General features: G+C 36.3%; 1 protein-coding gene across 1 annotated transcript in view; it reads right to left on the bottom strand.

Annotated features, from left to right (window-relative positions):
• The window catches only part of LOC134533994 (vascular endothelial growth factor receptor 1-like), a 43,880-nt gene that overhangs the window by 3,682 nt on the left and 23,536 nt on the right, over nt 1-16,662 (bottom strand). The window contains exons 13-20 of the mRNA XM_063371876.1: nt 16,236-16,457; nt 13,463-13,631; nt 10,258-10,394; nt 9,437-9,603; nt 8,104-8,226; nt 4,972-5,101; nt 3,272-3,353; nt 2,247-2,352 (exon numbers count right to left, since the gene is read on the bottom strand). Of these exons, the coding sequence (XP_063227946.1) occupies nt 2,247-2,352; nt 3,272-3,353; nt 4,972-5,101; nt 8,104-8,226; nt 9,437-9,603; nt 10,258-10,394; nt 13,463-13,631; nt 16,236-16,457 (1,136 nt within the window). The remainder of the gene's footprint in view (nt 1-2,246; nt 2,353-3,271; nt 3,354-4,971; nt 5,102-8,103; nt 8,227-9,436; nt 9,604-10,257; nt 10,395-13,462; nt 13,632-16,235; nt 16,458-16,662) is intronic.

The following is a 16,662-nucleotide window of genomic DNA, read 5'->3' as shown; positions in this document are numbered from 1 at the left end:
ACACACACATATACATACACAGACTGAAGTAACTGTGCCCATTCTGTTTTTGGGTGTTGGAATTAATTTTAGTGGAACCTTCGCGGTTCTGTGATCTGCTCATATAAGACATACCGTATTTACTCGCATATAGGTTGCAGCAATTTTACCAGATTATGGGGGGGGAAATGAAGTGCGACCTATATGTGAAGAAAAAAAATTAAAATTTTTGAGGAATTTTTTTTGCAATATTTTGCTTTAAAATGCGAAAAAGAAGTTTATATAGGTATAGGCAAATTTATTTACAATGTACACATACAGCGAAACCCCTTATTTACGTTACAGTTATTTACTTTTTCCCGTTATTTGCACTATATTCTTCAGGTCCCGCTTAGTTCCCATTTAGTCCAATACAATACTTTCACGCAAATTACGCCTCAAAAATCGAATCCATCCCGCTATTTACGTCACGTAACAACCATAAACAACCAGAAAATACCGTGGGTATTTTAAGAGAAGATAAGATTAGCTAGTAGGCCTAAAAACATCGTGAAAAACGTAACGTTTATAGTCGGCAATGAACATTTTAAATCGCAAAATATACATTTATATAACATGAAAAGTTGCTTTTATTTCTAAACATGTAATAATTTAAGCCTAGGCGTGTAAAAGTCCGATTAATTATAGCAGGAGACAATCTAAAATGCATGAGGGAAAAACGTAAACTCACGAATGTATAAACGTGGCTGATTGTTAAGTTCTGATACTGTATTTATGTCACAACTTAGCCGAAATACTGGTACGAGACAAACTTCACAAGATAAAATGAGCGGAGTCTTGGTAACTGTCTTATACGTATTTTATAATTTCGGAAGTTTTGTACAGTTGGCACATATTTTTTAAACTAACAGTTTCTTTCTGAGGATCGTAATTAATTAATTATTGGTGTCAAGACATCAAGATGAACGTAAACTTGAACATGTCACGGCAGCGAGAAAACTGGTGCATATACCAATAACCTGGTATTAGAACTGGACAAAACTGGTACACGGGAGGTGGAGCTTATATTTTTTCCGCTAAGCTCGCATCTATTGGCTGGCTGCTGATGGAAGGTCACGAGTCTGGGCGGAGCTTTGAGTGAGTTATACTGCGCATGCGCAGCTCAGTGAACAAAGAGAGCCAGCCGGCGCGCCGTAACAGCAGCTGATTGAGTACAACAACCTTTCTCCGCGCACGTCGCGCTATTGACTGTAAATTTCCATCAATTCGCTGCCCTTTTTTTTTTCAATTTTTTTTACTGTGGTGCAATGCGTATGTGTAATGAATTACCGGTGCGACCTATATGGGGGGAATCTTAAATACCAAATTCAAGACCTCAAATTATGGGTGCGATCTATCTGCGATGGCGACCTAATGCGAGTAAATACAGTAGTTTAAGAGTCTAAGAATGAAAGGAGTATTCTGATAATCTACCCCTAACAAGATGTTTTGCAGCAGTAAAGTCTTGCGGTGGTTCTGTGAGCTGAAACAAGTGGGCTGAAGTTGAAGTTGCCTCGGTTTTGATTCACTTACTCTGACGAGTGCATGAAAATAAGTGAATTATCCAATCTGCCCCAAGAGTTTTTGTGCAACTCACCACACATACTGTGTTAGCTCAGTTCAACCGTTCAAATTTTTCTTGACTTACTAGGCTGCCAAGGCCTTAAGGGGATTTCTCAATTCATGGAAACGTGTGTGTGTGTGTGTGTGTGTGTGTGTGGGGGGGGGGGGGGGGGGTTACCCAAAGGTTTTGGTAAAACTTTATTTTTAGAGATTTATAAATTAAATCCCAAATTTGAAGTTGTAGAACAAATGTTACCTACATACAAACCAGTTGAAATATAAATTAATATTCTTTTTTTTTTTTTTAATTCTTAAACATACACTTACTGAAATGTTAAAGTGGTTAATAATTTATAAACAATCATTTGTAGTTTTATTATGAACTAAATTTAAATAATGGGCTAGAGCACAAAATTATAGAAGAATGGTATGAAATTAAAAAAAAAACTAATGGATTGCAAATTGTAATGCTATAGCAAAAGTAAACCTTCAAACTTCACCACTGATAATCCAGGTAATTCGAATGTGATATGAATTTATCCACACTACAGCTACTCCGCAGCTTTCGAAGAACTGTGAGTTGTCAATGTTACAAACTCCGTGAATTAAATGCATATTCATAGCTCTTCGCAAACAACACAACGTGTACATGTCTATGCACTTACTTCTCGTACGCTGTTCTCCAACATAGCTCCAAACTCTTCTACAAGCTTGGTGAATGTGGGTCGCCTAGTTGGTTCGGCATCCCAACAGTTCAGCATCAGTTGGTAGCTGCAAGGCATGTATCACCACATGATAACATATGTTTGAAAAAATTATATATTTTTAAAAAAATTGCCTAATTTTTACTTGTTCATACATTAATAAAGTATGTATGTAGTAGTAATCTGTATATTCAACTTCACTTACTGACCATTCTTCAATTTTTTTTTATTTGCTCATAACTTTTAGTTATTAAAATTATTAGAGTTAAAAACTTCATTAGCATAAAAATGGATAATTTTTAAGAGCTGGTATTTGAGACACTTTATTTTTGAATAACACACAACATGCTGCTTAGCAGAAAAATTATGTCTACTATATATGTTTAGGGTGTTTCTAGTTATTACAAAATAATTAGAAGATAAACCACCCCAAGTATTCAGAAATTCTTTTAAGGAAAAATAAATTACTGTCAAAGTTAAGATTTGCTGAAATTCATATGAAATATCTAAAAAAAATTTAAAGAATTTTTTGAACCAGTAGGAAGTTGCAAACATTTTACTATCAAACTAATTTGAAGTTAGTAAATAATGGACTGAGCACTCTTGCGTATATGCTACATTGTTCTAAGCATTAAAAAGTTATTAATTTAGGAGGTCGTCAATTACTATCATAATTACAAATTATCCAAAACTACTTGGGGCATCTGAGGCCAATAACATTTTTACATCAATCATTCTACATTTTGATGGCTTTGGCCGTTAGCATTCTCCGATACACTTCCAAGATTTGATAGTTGAACCTGCTTATAGTTTTATCTCATCATAGACCACCTAAATATAAATGCTTTTAAGTACATAGTACGTGATATAATAATAGACTAGTTATCTCTTTACTTCTGATAAATACATCCACAATATGACTTAAAATTATTTTCATAATTTGTAACTGGTGGCTTTTATTTATGTACTTTGGCCCAGTAACTTACATCTCTCGTGTAGAATATTCAGGACATTCCATTCTGTATCCACTTATCAGGCTATTGAATAGCCTCTCATCTGCTTCCATACCTAAAACTCAAACACAATGAATTAAGAGATAAATTGTTTTCAATTTTTTTAAATTCCATGAATTAAAAAAGGTGCATGCTGTTATGTACAATATTATACCAGCAAACTTATATCAAAAGTTTTCTATATAGTGATGAATGTATCAATGAATCAGTAAGTGAGTAAGTAAATGAATGCTTACATTAAACATATTGCCTTTCTAATGGCTTTAGTAGCTGAAATTTAACAACTTTACATATTGCTAAGCATGTATACATGAATCTTTATAAAAAATAGACTCTGGCAATGTTTTACTGTATAATATAAGTACTTCCCCCATTTCTTCAGCACACAGAATATCAGAACACATACTTTATCAACAAATTTTGGTTTACTATGTTAAAAATCAGTGGCTTGGCTTAAAGATGACCCCGACTTGGATGTTCACAAAACACTTCAAAAAATAAATCCTGAAAATGTTCGCCAAAACTTTCAATGTTAAATATGAAGGCAGTCTCTTTTGAAGAAGATTAGTAGAACTCTTTAGGTAGATTTACTTTATTTAGTTCTCACACCAATGTAGAACACTATCTGCCATTACATGATGCTCACCACAGATCCAACACATTTTTCATAGCTTGAAAAGTGAATGTTTATTAATTTTTACAATGTCAAAAAAAATCTTAATACTCGCATGAATCACATCTCGCTAATAAGTACCGTTGTCACTTGGCAACGACGGTACAAACCAAAGATAAACGTGTCCGTGGGATGGCTGCTAAAAATTTCTAAAGCCCCATCGTGGGTTGAGTACCAATGACTATGGTCGCAAAAATTCTAGTCAAAAAGTTTCTAAAAGAGGTTGAAAAATGGTACAGCGCGTACCACAGTTGTAAAGTTCCGCACTTAATACCTAATTTCTTGGCTTGGGCATGACCTACTTCGTGCACATCGAGCTAGAGAATTGGCAAGATGACGCAACTCCCTCCAGCCACACGGAGGAAGGAGCAGCATGACCTCAGGGACCAATCACATCACAATTCCTCGTACAAGGATACAACAACATTACATATAATACACAAATTATTTTCCAGATTGGCTAGCCCAATGACCTGTTAACTTTACCATCTCCTATGGGAGCTAACATCTGTCATTTTTTCCATCATAAGAATACACACAGAAAATGCCAGAAAGTCTTGGTACTAAAAAAAAAGTCTAAAAACAATTGGCACCTACGTGTCGCACACTTGTTTCTCGTTTTTCATTTTACCACTACACTACATAATGTTCTAGAAAAATTTATTATAGCTTCCAAATAAATGCAAAAGTAAAATTAATTCATCATAACAATAATGAAAGTAAAAAAAATACCTACTGAAAAAATTAATTTACAAAAATAATAACCTTGCACACAAAGTGAAAACCGTAATAAAAATATGATTGAATGGCTTTTCTGAAAAAAATAATTGAATATCAAAATTAAACACAAGTATGAAAGCCATTTAACCAGCTGAACCAACTGAATGATAAAAGCATAATTATTCCTCTCAAAAAATACTTATAAAAGTAGGGTAGGGCAAGGGTCTTGCAATGCTACAACTTTAAAAGAAAACTTAAAGTAGAATGTGAAGTAACTTGCCTGGGTATGGAGTCCTGGCAAGTGAGAATATTTCCCACAGAACGACGCCATAGGACCATACATCAGACTGTGTGGAGAATACTCTGTCCCTTAATGATTCAATAGCCATCCACTTCATAGGCAACGGACCCTAAATTAACACACACGAGTTAATATATAATATTCTTTAGCAGCAGTTGCAAATTACTTTAAGAAGAATGTTTCATTAATTTCTGGCACTTAAGAAGTGTTTATATGCCATCAACCATATATGTATTACTTATATTGGTTTTAAATTTTTAATTTTCACTATTCTACCATCAATATCAATATCCATACTTAATATTATTATAAATGTGAAAGTGTGATGGCTTGTCCTTTCAAGCTGTAACGGAGCTATGAATCAACATGATTTTTTTGCATAGAGATAGTTTGTGGGCCGGAGAGTAACGCAGGCTACTTTTTATCCCGTAAAAATGCATGGCTCCTGTGGTATAGATCTGAAGTATATCCACGGTACAGGCTTTAGCATTATTGATACCTTCTGCGTCTCCGCAGTGGAGTTCTCACAAGAAGGGGCATGTTTAATGATCAGTGTAAGAATGTTCTGCCTATAGATTGCCGTAGCGAAGCACGGGTACATCAATTAGTAATACCATGATTCAACAAATATCAGTTTTGGCTATTTATTTTACTGGTTTACAAAATAAGGGTAATGTCATCAATAAGATTAAGAAAAATGCTAACAGACATTATCAGGGAAAACCTGAAAACAGTGAGAGCAACAGGGAGAAGTCAGAAAAATCAGGGAATTTATTAGGTAGTCAGGGAATCTTTTTATTGACAATTTTTAGTGTCAAGGTTAATGAAAGTTATTGCAGAGATTTAATTAACACTATACACAGTCTTTCTTCCCCCTTCTCAACATGTATCAGCTCCTCATATACGTTATTTTGCTCATAAGTACCTAAATCAGCACTTCGACCATGCGCATTGACTTCAGTGCTATTGACAGTAGTGCTTTAAATTTGTTTATATTTGCCTGCTGTAATAGTGAAGCGTGGTATGCATACAAGATGTGATTTTCAATTTTCATTTTTAGTAGTTGTTGGCATCTTAATAATATCAGAGGTGAGGGAATTTTTTTTCCAAACCTGGAAAACTTAGAGAATTTTTCACCAAAGGTTTGTTAGTCACCCTGATTAAGTTGTAATGAGATAAAAGATTTTTTTAGATATGTTGATTGTAATTGTTGAACAGCTTAGTAGAAACTAGAGCCGTCCTATTCACAAAATTTTGCCGATATGCAGATATGTACGCTTATATGCTGATTTAACTGTTGCAGATCCACCGATTCTGAACTAATATGACGGAGAACACATTTTGGTTAAATAAATTTATAAATTTACTAAATTACCCTGAATGTCTCATCCTTAGAAAAGAATGCAATGCAAATGCACATGTATTTTAGTTTGAGTAAACGAAAGATAACCTAAAATGTACCAAATGGGATTTCTTTTTTTAAACCAGCAGTAATAATAATACAAAAACAAGTGTGTGAATGCCTAAATTTCGCTGTCATAAAACATTTAATGCACATCTAGGCCTTACTATATTGGCTGAAAGGCATGATCACAGTGCATTGATGTATCATTTTCAGGTGCTCTGCAGGAATCAAGGCCATGAGCATGGCCCAAACATTTATAGCATTTGAAGTAATCCATAATAGAGGTCATGAATTTGAGCATAGAATCTTTCAAGGAAACTTCCATCATGGCATACCCACTTTAGTCAGTATAAACTATCAAAATATAGATTTTTAGTCATCTGTTAAGAAAAAAATATTTGAAACCTATGATAAATATAGTTTTAAGTAACCATGAGAATTTTTCATAGACGGTAAAGGTATGTCAAAGGGTAGTATAGCAGCCAACGACAAATGCGAACAGATAAAAGTTTTCCCAAGTTAAGATAGTTCTACTCTCACAAATAAAATCTATTTTGTTTTGGAAATATGGTATGCTTCTGCAGCAAATTTTTAACCCTAAATAACCAAATAGTTACTAACATAACTTTTTCATGTATCTGATAAAAGGCCATAAAAACTTGCTAACTTATCTTTCCTCTCTAGTGACAGTGTCTCAGTGCAATATAAAGGCAATATCAGAAGAAAAAGTATTTATACAAATTTACTGATTGAACATTTGTTGCATGCATCAGGTAGCATTGGACCGCTTGTTTTAAGCTGTATCAAAAAATCCGCAATAGTAATTTATTTGTCCTTGTGGCAAGTGTTTGTAATTAGGTTCTATATCGAACTAATGGAGGCACGTTACTGTATAATCCAACATTAAACTTACAATTTTAGGTTTTTTTATGATAAGAAACTTGATCTTCCAACCCTTAAATTACGAAACAATTGCATGTCTGCTGCTCTACTTCTTTGATGCACATAGTGGTTTCCCCCCCCCCCCCCCCCCCCCAATATTTATACTTTGCCAGAACATAGTACCATTACCGGGCATATCTCTGCCTGATCTATTTTTATTTCACTAAACTTGAAAGTAAGCATGGCCACAGCTGGTGTGGAAATACAATACAACCCTGGTTAACCCAACAGGACGGAAAAGGAGGGGGGGGGGGGGGGGGAATTTGCTGTTACAAATTTTATCCGTTGAGTCATTAACTTCTATTGCTATTTTTGTTTAATTACAGTATGTTATTCTGAAATGGTTCTAAAGTCAAGCAAATTTTAAACTCTGTGTAAGCTACACTTATGTTCTTTGTTAAAGTTAAAATTACATTTTTAGGATTACAGTAAATAAATGTAACTATGTATGAATTACTCATTCAAAAACCTGAGGAATTTTTGTTTCTTGCATCCCTCCCTATGTTATTTGAGAATCAATGTCCCACTGATCTAATCCTCAAGATTTTTCCAGTGCTATTTCGGAGGCATTTCTGATAACCTCGGTTTCTGGTAATGCCAATTTGGTTAACCAGGGTTTTACTGTATTTCTGTCAGTAGGCATGGCCTGTTCTATTGCATATGCAGAGTGTAACGTGATCCGACCCCGTAACCTAATGCTTGTTTTGTAAACACCTAACAGTGTACTACATATACCATACCACTACAAAAATAATCTAATATACCTCCCCTTTCTTCTTATAGTTGTCAGACTTGTACATGCTTTTGGCGAGTCCAAAATCACATATCTTCACGACATTGTCATCTGCCAGTAATATGTTGCGAGATGCGAGGTCCCCATGCATAACCTAGGAAAATCACATCTCATTGAGGTTCACAGGTGTACAATACACTATATACCAAAATAATGAGTACAGTTACAGCAAGATATACAAAATGTGTGACAAGAGTCCAGATTTTCAGGTATAGAGAAGACTGCAGACACATGAGAAGGGATTTGTTAGTACAACAACAGTGAATTTAAACTTCAACAACAGTGAATTTAAAGATTTTTTTTACAAGAGAATGCCCATGCATGTGTGTGTGTGTGTGTGTGCATGTGGAAGTGGGAAGTTTGCCATTCAATCTAGGAAATGGAAACCTAATACATTACGTAATTTTTTTCTCTATATGCCAAAGAAAAAACATGTAATGAATTCACTTGTCTGTGTGTGCGTAAACATGAGGTGCATTAATCTGTTTGTCCCGTATCATCCTGTCCATCCCAGTCCATTGGTCAATCCTCAAGTCTGTTCATCTGTATGCATGTGCAAGTATGAGCTTTCTGTACATAAATTATGTTTCTGAACAACACCTATAATGCTTAGCATGTGATTTAAAAATAAATAAATACGATGAAAACATAATTACAACTTTTCACTTAAAGTAGTGACTGAGGGAGTTGTTCACCATGAAAAATCTAATTTTTGAACACATTTTCAAAGAATTATGAGAAATTACTTTCAACCAAGCAACAAATCTAAAAATAATGTTTCTAATAAAAGAGACCAACACCTTTTGAAAAAATGGTTGACAATATCATTCTCCTTCAATAATAAAATTGAGTTGACAAACCTTTCTTTCTTTCGTTGCATGCAATTTTGTAGCACTGAGTCATTTTGCTTGGCCATATTAAAGTTCATACACATTGTTGAAACACTTTTAAACTATATTACTTTTTAAATAAAATTTAGAATTATAGAATATTTGTACCTGTTCATTGAATGTTTTTTTTTTTTTTCAAATGGTTGTAGCCTTAACTTTTATTAATATAATATTTCCTGGTAACAATAACAAGTTTAGGGAAAAAGTCGTGAAAATTTTTTCATCTTAATTTCTTGCGAGGAATTATCTTGTGGGTGTTTTCAGTGTTCAGAAACATCCTGTTTATAGAATATTTATATGTGCGTGCATGAAGGTGGACTCACTTCTTCCACATTCACATGTAAGAATAATCCACATTTAAGAAAGCATAGTCACCAGTGGTTCACACTTCATGTTAACATGTCATGACGATACCTTCTTCCCTGCGAGGTACTCCATCCCACGGGCCACTTGGAAGGCCCAACATAGCAAATCTCTCGTAAATATTGGTTCCACGTGTCCAGACCTGTAGTCGCCAACGAAATTCGACCTCCATCCTGGTTGCACGCTGTTGTTGCTTAAGACTGGACAGTCCTCATTTCCTGAACACAGACAATTATCTATGAAGGTAAAACTTGCAGTTTGAGTACATAAACTTTCACTTGTAAATGATAAGTTGATATCTATTAGGTATGTTTGTAAGAATAAAATCAAGTTTAGCTTAGTAGTCACACCTTCATGGAAATATAATGAACACGCACGTTGAGTATCAGACAAAAATCATGCAAGAATAAAATGATATCTGAAAAATAAAAAAATTTGTTTTTCCCCTCAATGTTCCAGGCCCTTCAGTGTTAAATCCGGCAGTGACATCAACTTTTAGATTAATGCTCGTAGTTCCAATGACATACATTAGTAGGTTATATCTCACACCTTTATTTATTGATTCTATTTTCGGAACACTTCAAAAAAATTATGGTCATGAATTTATTTAAATTTTACTTCAAGGTTTGTTTTACTAGTAGTAAAAATACCAATTTTCTTTCGTTTAACATTTTCAGAAGGAAATTTAAGTGGGAGACGTAGAGAGAGGGATAATGCTCCCCTCCCCTCCCCTCCCCCCCGTACTCCCGCTGCCCGCGGCATCCACCAATCCAGTCTCCTCCCCACATTAACAAATTTTCCCTGCCGTAACAATATTTATGTATTTGACACGTGTAACAAAAACATTTTCTCCCTCGTGAGGCATGCTGTACCTCCGGGCGACATGCACACCGACATGTCCGAGTTGACGGTCGGACTCATCTGGCCCGAGCTTTGCTGCTCCTTCTCCCCTTCCTTCATGCTCTGGCTGGAGTCTCCTCGCGGCAGTTTCCAGCCAGGGTACCGGAACCTGAAAGTGCACACGCACATCGTGTAGGGCGAGCTGGGGTAGAAGTGGTGAAAAACACCGCATTCACCCGAAAATAATGCAACATACGCCTTTCTTTGATTATGAGTTTATGAAAAAAATAAGACTTTATGGATTGGAAATTGCAATTCAAGTACGCAGCACTTGAAAATTACATATTATTATTATTAAATTTATTCCATATTTTCTAGAGCCTTTCTGGTGCCACATTTTTGTCAGTCGAGTGTTTCACATCATCTCTTTTGAAACACCAAGCCAGCAGTTATAAAAAGAAGTGTGTCTTATGACTAGTTCAAAAGCCACTGTTCAGAAAGCTAAGAATGTGGTGATGTATCGTGGTCCCCTGTGAGGGTGAGAGGGTGTGGTTTCCTACACCAGCAGCCACAGTGAAAAGAAGCAGAGAGAACCCAGTGACAGACTCCATTTGCATCCTCTCCTTCATCCTGCTTCACTCATCTGTCACACCTGTGCAGAGGTCCAGGATGCTTCGGACTAAAATGGCATAACTGATCCAGTTTACAGGCAGAGCATGTAGTTTTTCAACTAAGTGGAAGTTCTGGAGGCAGTAATTATTAACAGCGGTCTAAAGTGGCATAAGTGACACATTTAAGAGGCAGAGCGTGTAAATCTTCAACTTTCTGTTCCCAATGGCACGATAAAAGATTACAATTAGATTATAATGCAACCCTTATATTTAGTTTCCACAGTTTTGCTAAAAATCATAGCATTATATTCAGGTAAATAGGTAAATAAGAGAGAGAGAATGAGTGAGTGAGTGAGATTGTGTGTGTGTGCGCACGTGCGTGTGCTAAAAGAACGTGCGGCGGTTCACAAAAAAAAAATTGGATGAGCTTTTAGAGGCTGATAATTTAGATCAGGGGTCAAGGCCATGCCGCATTGATTTTTACCTTTGTGCCCCCCCCCCCCCCCCTTCTTTTCAACTAGTTATGTTTTTTTAATTAAAAATGTAGGCCCCACGCTTGCGGCACAGGCCCGGGTGGCCATTGGGTCCACTGGGACGTAGTTATTTTTTTTGCAATACCTAGACAAAAAAAGTCACTAAGGACATTATTTTGTGAAGGCACAGGACTGCGAGGAGTGGTCTTCAAAGTGAGTGTTTTCCATTATGTGACATGGAATTATAGAACTGGTATGTAAATGTTTGACTGCGAAAGAATAAATTCCAAAATTTAATTTCAAACTCTTTTATTTAAATATCAAAATTAACAGAGAAATTCTAAATGTACACATGTACACTACGTACAGCTACACGTTGCTGCGTCACTTTCTCTAAACTCTGTAATTATCACAAATCTGTATATAACCTCTAAGGCCCCACAAAGTGGCTTGACAAATTTTAAATTATATGAATTATGACGGTTACTGCGGCCCTCTAGTGTGTGCGTGGAACGACATTTAACAGCTAGCAAAATGGTCAGGATTAGATTCATACATATAAAATTACCGCAGTAACAAATTGATATTTATTCAAAAATAAACATAAAGAAATAGCAACTGGGTCTCTACAGCACACTATAATAATGACAATCCGTATGATGACCAAGGAAGAAATAATGTTCAAAGCTAGTTGCTGTTACGGTGCACACAATTATTTCAAAAGTTCATTTATATGTATAATGTTCTAAAAATCTCAGGGAATGTTTTTCTTAAACTGCTCCGGCGTAGTTTGGTAAGGTATTTCAACGAGACGGTACTTTCAGGACTACTAGTCTTGGTAACTCTAGCGTGTGAAAATGTATTATTGAATTCGTTAAAATGTCGAAATAGTTCACCTTGAAGTCCTAAAGTCACTAGGGAAACGTGGTATCACGCGGCGTCACCTCAAACCGCAGTAGCAACAGCCTACCTTAGCCGATGGATGCTGGGGTCTAGATGTGAACGCAGATATCACACTCACGCACGTAATAATCGCTGAGATTATTACACAAATGTTCACGGCGATGCCGCGAAACCGATTTAATATGACAAGAGTGTCAGTGCGCGGATTATTAACAAAATATCCCGATTTCCGAGACTCCGTCGGCACGGCACGCATTCAGGACAGCCATCCAGGAATCCTTCTATATTTTAACATTGTCGCTTTCGTACCGGCTGCTCCTCGGCCAGCCAATCACGACGCACCATCGTGGAAACGGCTGTTGAAGTTCTAATTAATTTCTTTATTTACTGAAAATGGCTTAAATTAGTGCAAATAAAACGTCCAAATGTATTTAAAATTAAAATAAATAAGTCTGAAATGTTTACTGTTTATATTTGTAACAAATAAAGTTTGTTGCTAGGCAACGACGGTAAAAATGTAACACACGGCGGGCGGACAGTGTTAGAACTCGGTAATATAGTAGATACATATTAAGCCAGCCGCACACGGTACAATATTCCTTACAATATTGTAAGCTAGGAGTCGTACTGGCTCTGCTACTAGTTTCTTCACTGGATTTCAAACTGGATACTAGTAGCTGTACGAGCTGGGCTACTGGTTTTGCATAATAGACTGCGTCGTATTTTCGTTGCTTGGTGTGTTCCAATATTTAAGGAGTGGCCAATCAGAACTCACGAAAACAGCATATGGGGTTGTTTACACTTTTAAGAGCACATGTCGTGATAAACATGGACGGAAAGAAGTGGAATAGTGACCAACTCCTCGTTTTAATAAATGCATACAAAGAAGAGCCTTGTTTGTATACAGTAAAAAAATGTGAACTATCATAATAAAAATTTGTTGTGGAGAATATTCTATTAACAAAACTAGTAAGGCAGCTAGAATAGTGTGGAGCAGAAACTTGTAGCGCACCTAGTGACACAGTACAGAAACCAGTAAGCATTCTAGTAAGCAAACTAGTAGAAAAGCGATCATCGTCTTAGACGAGCACAACTGTGACTTGTCACAACTAACTCGCTGAAACTACACTAACAAATCTAGAAGCAGACTGTACGAAAACATAACCAAATATATTTATATTTTTAGGATAACTGTGTTGAGTAATCCTGCTGGAAAAAAGTGACTACGTAAAGCTCGGTACATAACTTGCCTTGATCTGGTGCTGTTAGTCGACTTTACTCTTAGTAATTCCTGTCCTTTTTCAAAATCTATTTCTCCAGTTTCTGGGTCCAGCTGGTCGATGAACAATGCTCTGTGTCTCATCAGGAAATTTTGCAAGTTCCCGTATCGACAAAACTCAACAATAACCAGGAACTCTTCTGCAAAAAGAAAAAATTGCATCACATCACCCTATCAATGACTTAAATAACACCTCGTGAAGGAATAATTTTAATATTATTTGTTAATGCAAGTATAGTTCTTTTGCTTATCCTAAACCACTAACTGGCAGTAGTCAGGTCTTGTGAAGAGCCTGATGGAGGAACCTTTTTGCCTGCTGTGTTTTACTTTCAGATTCTTTCCTTTTATTGCGAATGATAGATTTTTTTAGGATTTCTTGGGATTTTGAAGGGAGGATATGTCCCCCCCTCGCTTCCTCCTGCATGCACCCCTGGAGTAGGAGCAGAAGAGGTGGATGGAGGGTGAAGGGTGGGAGGGCAACAGTGACAAGCCACTAAGATGCCGAGCAAATTAAATTTTGGTCGTGTTCCTTGTTCCTACTTAAAGGGCTGCACTTACTTCCAGCTATTTCAACTATTCAAGGCAAAAGCATGCAATTTAATTGCATTCAACAAACAGCCAAATTTTTCTGTCGTATCTGTGAATTTTATGTTCTAAGAACTGAATCATTTTTCTTTTGACTTAACTTTAAAGTATACATTTATTTATTTTAACGCTCAATGAAAATACACTTTAAAGAACATTAGCAAGCAATCATGAGTAATATTTCCTCGACGATATTTGAACCCAGACCCAACAGAAAATTAACGTATGAATTTATAAAGATCTGCACATCCCTTATTGCAGGTCCTTTATAAACTACAATTTTATAAAAAATAAAAAAAACTTTTAAAAATTTTTGAAGTCCTGTGCAATATGCCAACATGTCAGGTACGCTGATAATCCAATACATATTATTTTTAAATTTGGTTGTCAAAGTCAACATGTCAACATCAATATCTTGAGGTTGATATTTTGATGCTATGCTGACCTTTAAATATCTCAAAGCCAACACAAAATGTGTATAAATGAAGTCTAAATTATGTTTTTTTTTTAATAGAATGAAAACCACTGTACGATTATTGTTTTAAATATAAATATAATGTACTTAAAAAGTGATTATTTTTTAAAACTTATATATATAAATAAAATCTTAATGGCGAATTTCTCACGGAAATTTTGAGACTGATACATTGTGGTTTGATAGACCCAGGTTAGTATGTAGAGGTTGATGATAAAATTTTGCAATAATTCTGATGTGAGACCAGCACGCAAAAGATGCTGACGAGCGACATCAAAGTCCCGATTTCACAATCGTACAGCAGCAGTGCAAAATATACAATTTTATTAATTATGCATATATTTTTGTGTTGTTTATAACCAGTAAAAAAAACCTTATTTTTAACTGATTTATGGGATGACTAAAATTAAAATTTGAATTTGATCTTGGTACTGCTTTGGGTGACAAAATATGCTTATTATGGGCCTGATATGGCTGCCACTTTTCAAACTGATGTCAATGTTGGTCAAAGGAGTCATCAACTGTAAATATTTGTCCGCAAATACTTTTTTGAATGAGCTAGTCAATAATTATGAGTCGAGTAAATGCAGGCATTTGTGCGAGTATTTGTGGTAGTTTTAATGGGTCACGTACTGAACAATAAGGAACTGTATTGTCATCGCCACTCTGTCCATTCGTCTGTCAAAGACTTGGTCGTGAATCCAATCAATTGGTACCAACTCACTGCAGTAATTCTGAGCTATCTGTTTTGTATCTGAGACAATTACTGATTTCCCCTGTTAATAGGTGCATGATACATTAGCAATCACAGTCAATAAGAACAAACAGCTAAATAAAGGAGTCATTAAAGTATATATACCCTGTTCAGAGAAAAATAAATAGCATCTTTTCAATTATTCAAAAGTATTACAAGTACATCTTAGAAGTGGTATATATAAAAAAAAAGCTACTGTCATGCCAGAAGCTGACAAGTTTGACTTCTAAGTACATATAACACACACCAAAAACCAATTCAAGAGTTTCTGAACATCAAGGCATAATAATAAAACAATGAACTCACATCCCGGAGGACGTGAGTTTGAATCCGGTCCAAAAAACCTGATTTCCCCAAAATCACTCAATGCAAATATTCAGGGCCATGGTTTTGTGAGAAGGGGGAAAGAGGGAAAAATTCCTGAGGCCTGGTTGAGTTATGAAATTTTTTTTATGCCTAAGTTGGCCCTGATAGAGGTACGAAAATTACAAGTCTGTTGCTAATAGGTTAACTGGAAACCTTACAAGTTATGTGATACACGCCAGATCATGTTTAGTTATGGCCATGGTAACAAGTACAATCTTTACATCTTATTTTTAATTGTGGGGGGGGGGGGTAGGTTTTTTTTTGAAAATCTGTACATTAAATAATGGGGAGAAGGCTTGACAAATATTTTTGCCCCTGGGCCCTCAGTTACTCTCAACGCCCTTGCAAATACCTACTGGTACGGTTCCTTTTACTAGCCTTTGATGCTTTTCCCAATATAAGAGGTGTATGATGACATCGCTGTTGATGTGGATTGAGGTTACAATTTAATGTAGTAATGGTAAATTTACAAATTAATCAGATTTAAGTTGTTTTTATTGAATAGCTCTCCAACGTATAATTTGATTACTAGCGTGAACCACGTGCACAAAGTGCCACACTCACTCTTGTTGAGCTCCTCCGTGCAGGCTCCCAGGAGGTTGACGACGTTCAAGTGCTTCCCGAGGTGCAGCATGATCTTCAGTTCCGACGCCAGGGCCTTGATGTAGGCGATGTCCGCGCTCTTCACCATCTTGACCGCGACGGTGGTGACCGACTCTCCTTCCACGATGCCCCATGCCTCTGCTTTCCTCACCACTCCGAACGCACCGGCCCCCAGCTGCCTGCCTGCACCACGAACACACGCAGGCTTTCAACGGTAAATTTTCATGATGTCAGCACTGACCTGAACGTAGCTCAAATAACAACAGCGTGGCAGTTTTGAGCCGTGCTAAATCAGACATAGCCCGTTTATAGAACGGCACGATAGTGAAAGTGAAAAGTGTTCACTGTCGCCAGCAAGAAAAGAGGACAGAATAAGATTAAGGCTCAG

The sequence above is a fragment of the Bacillus rossius genome, chromosome 7 (assembly GCF_032445375.1).
Source record: "Bacillus rossius redtenbacheri isolate Brsri chromosome 7, Brsri_v3, whole genome shotgun sequence".
NCBI classification, from domain to species: domain Eukaryota; kingdom Metazoa; phylum Arthropoda; class Insecta; order Phasmatodea; family Bacillidae; genus Bacillus; species Bacillus rossius.
The sequence above is the reverse complement of the archived record's forward strand: the minus strand, read 5'-3'. Positions and strand labels throughout refer to the sequence as shown.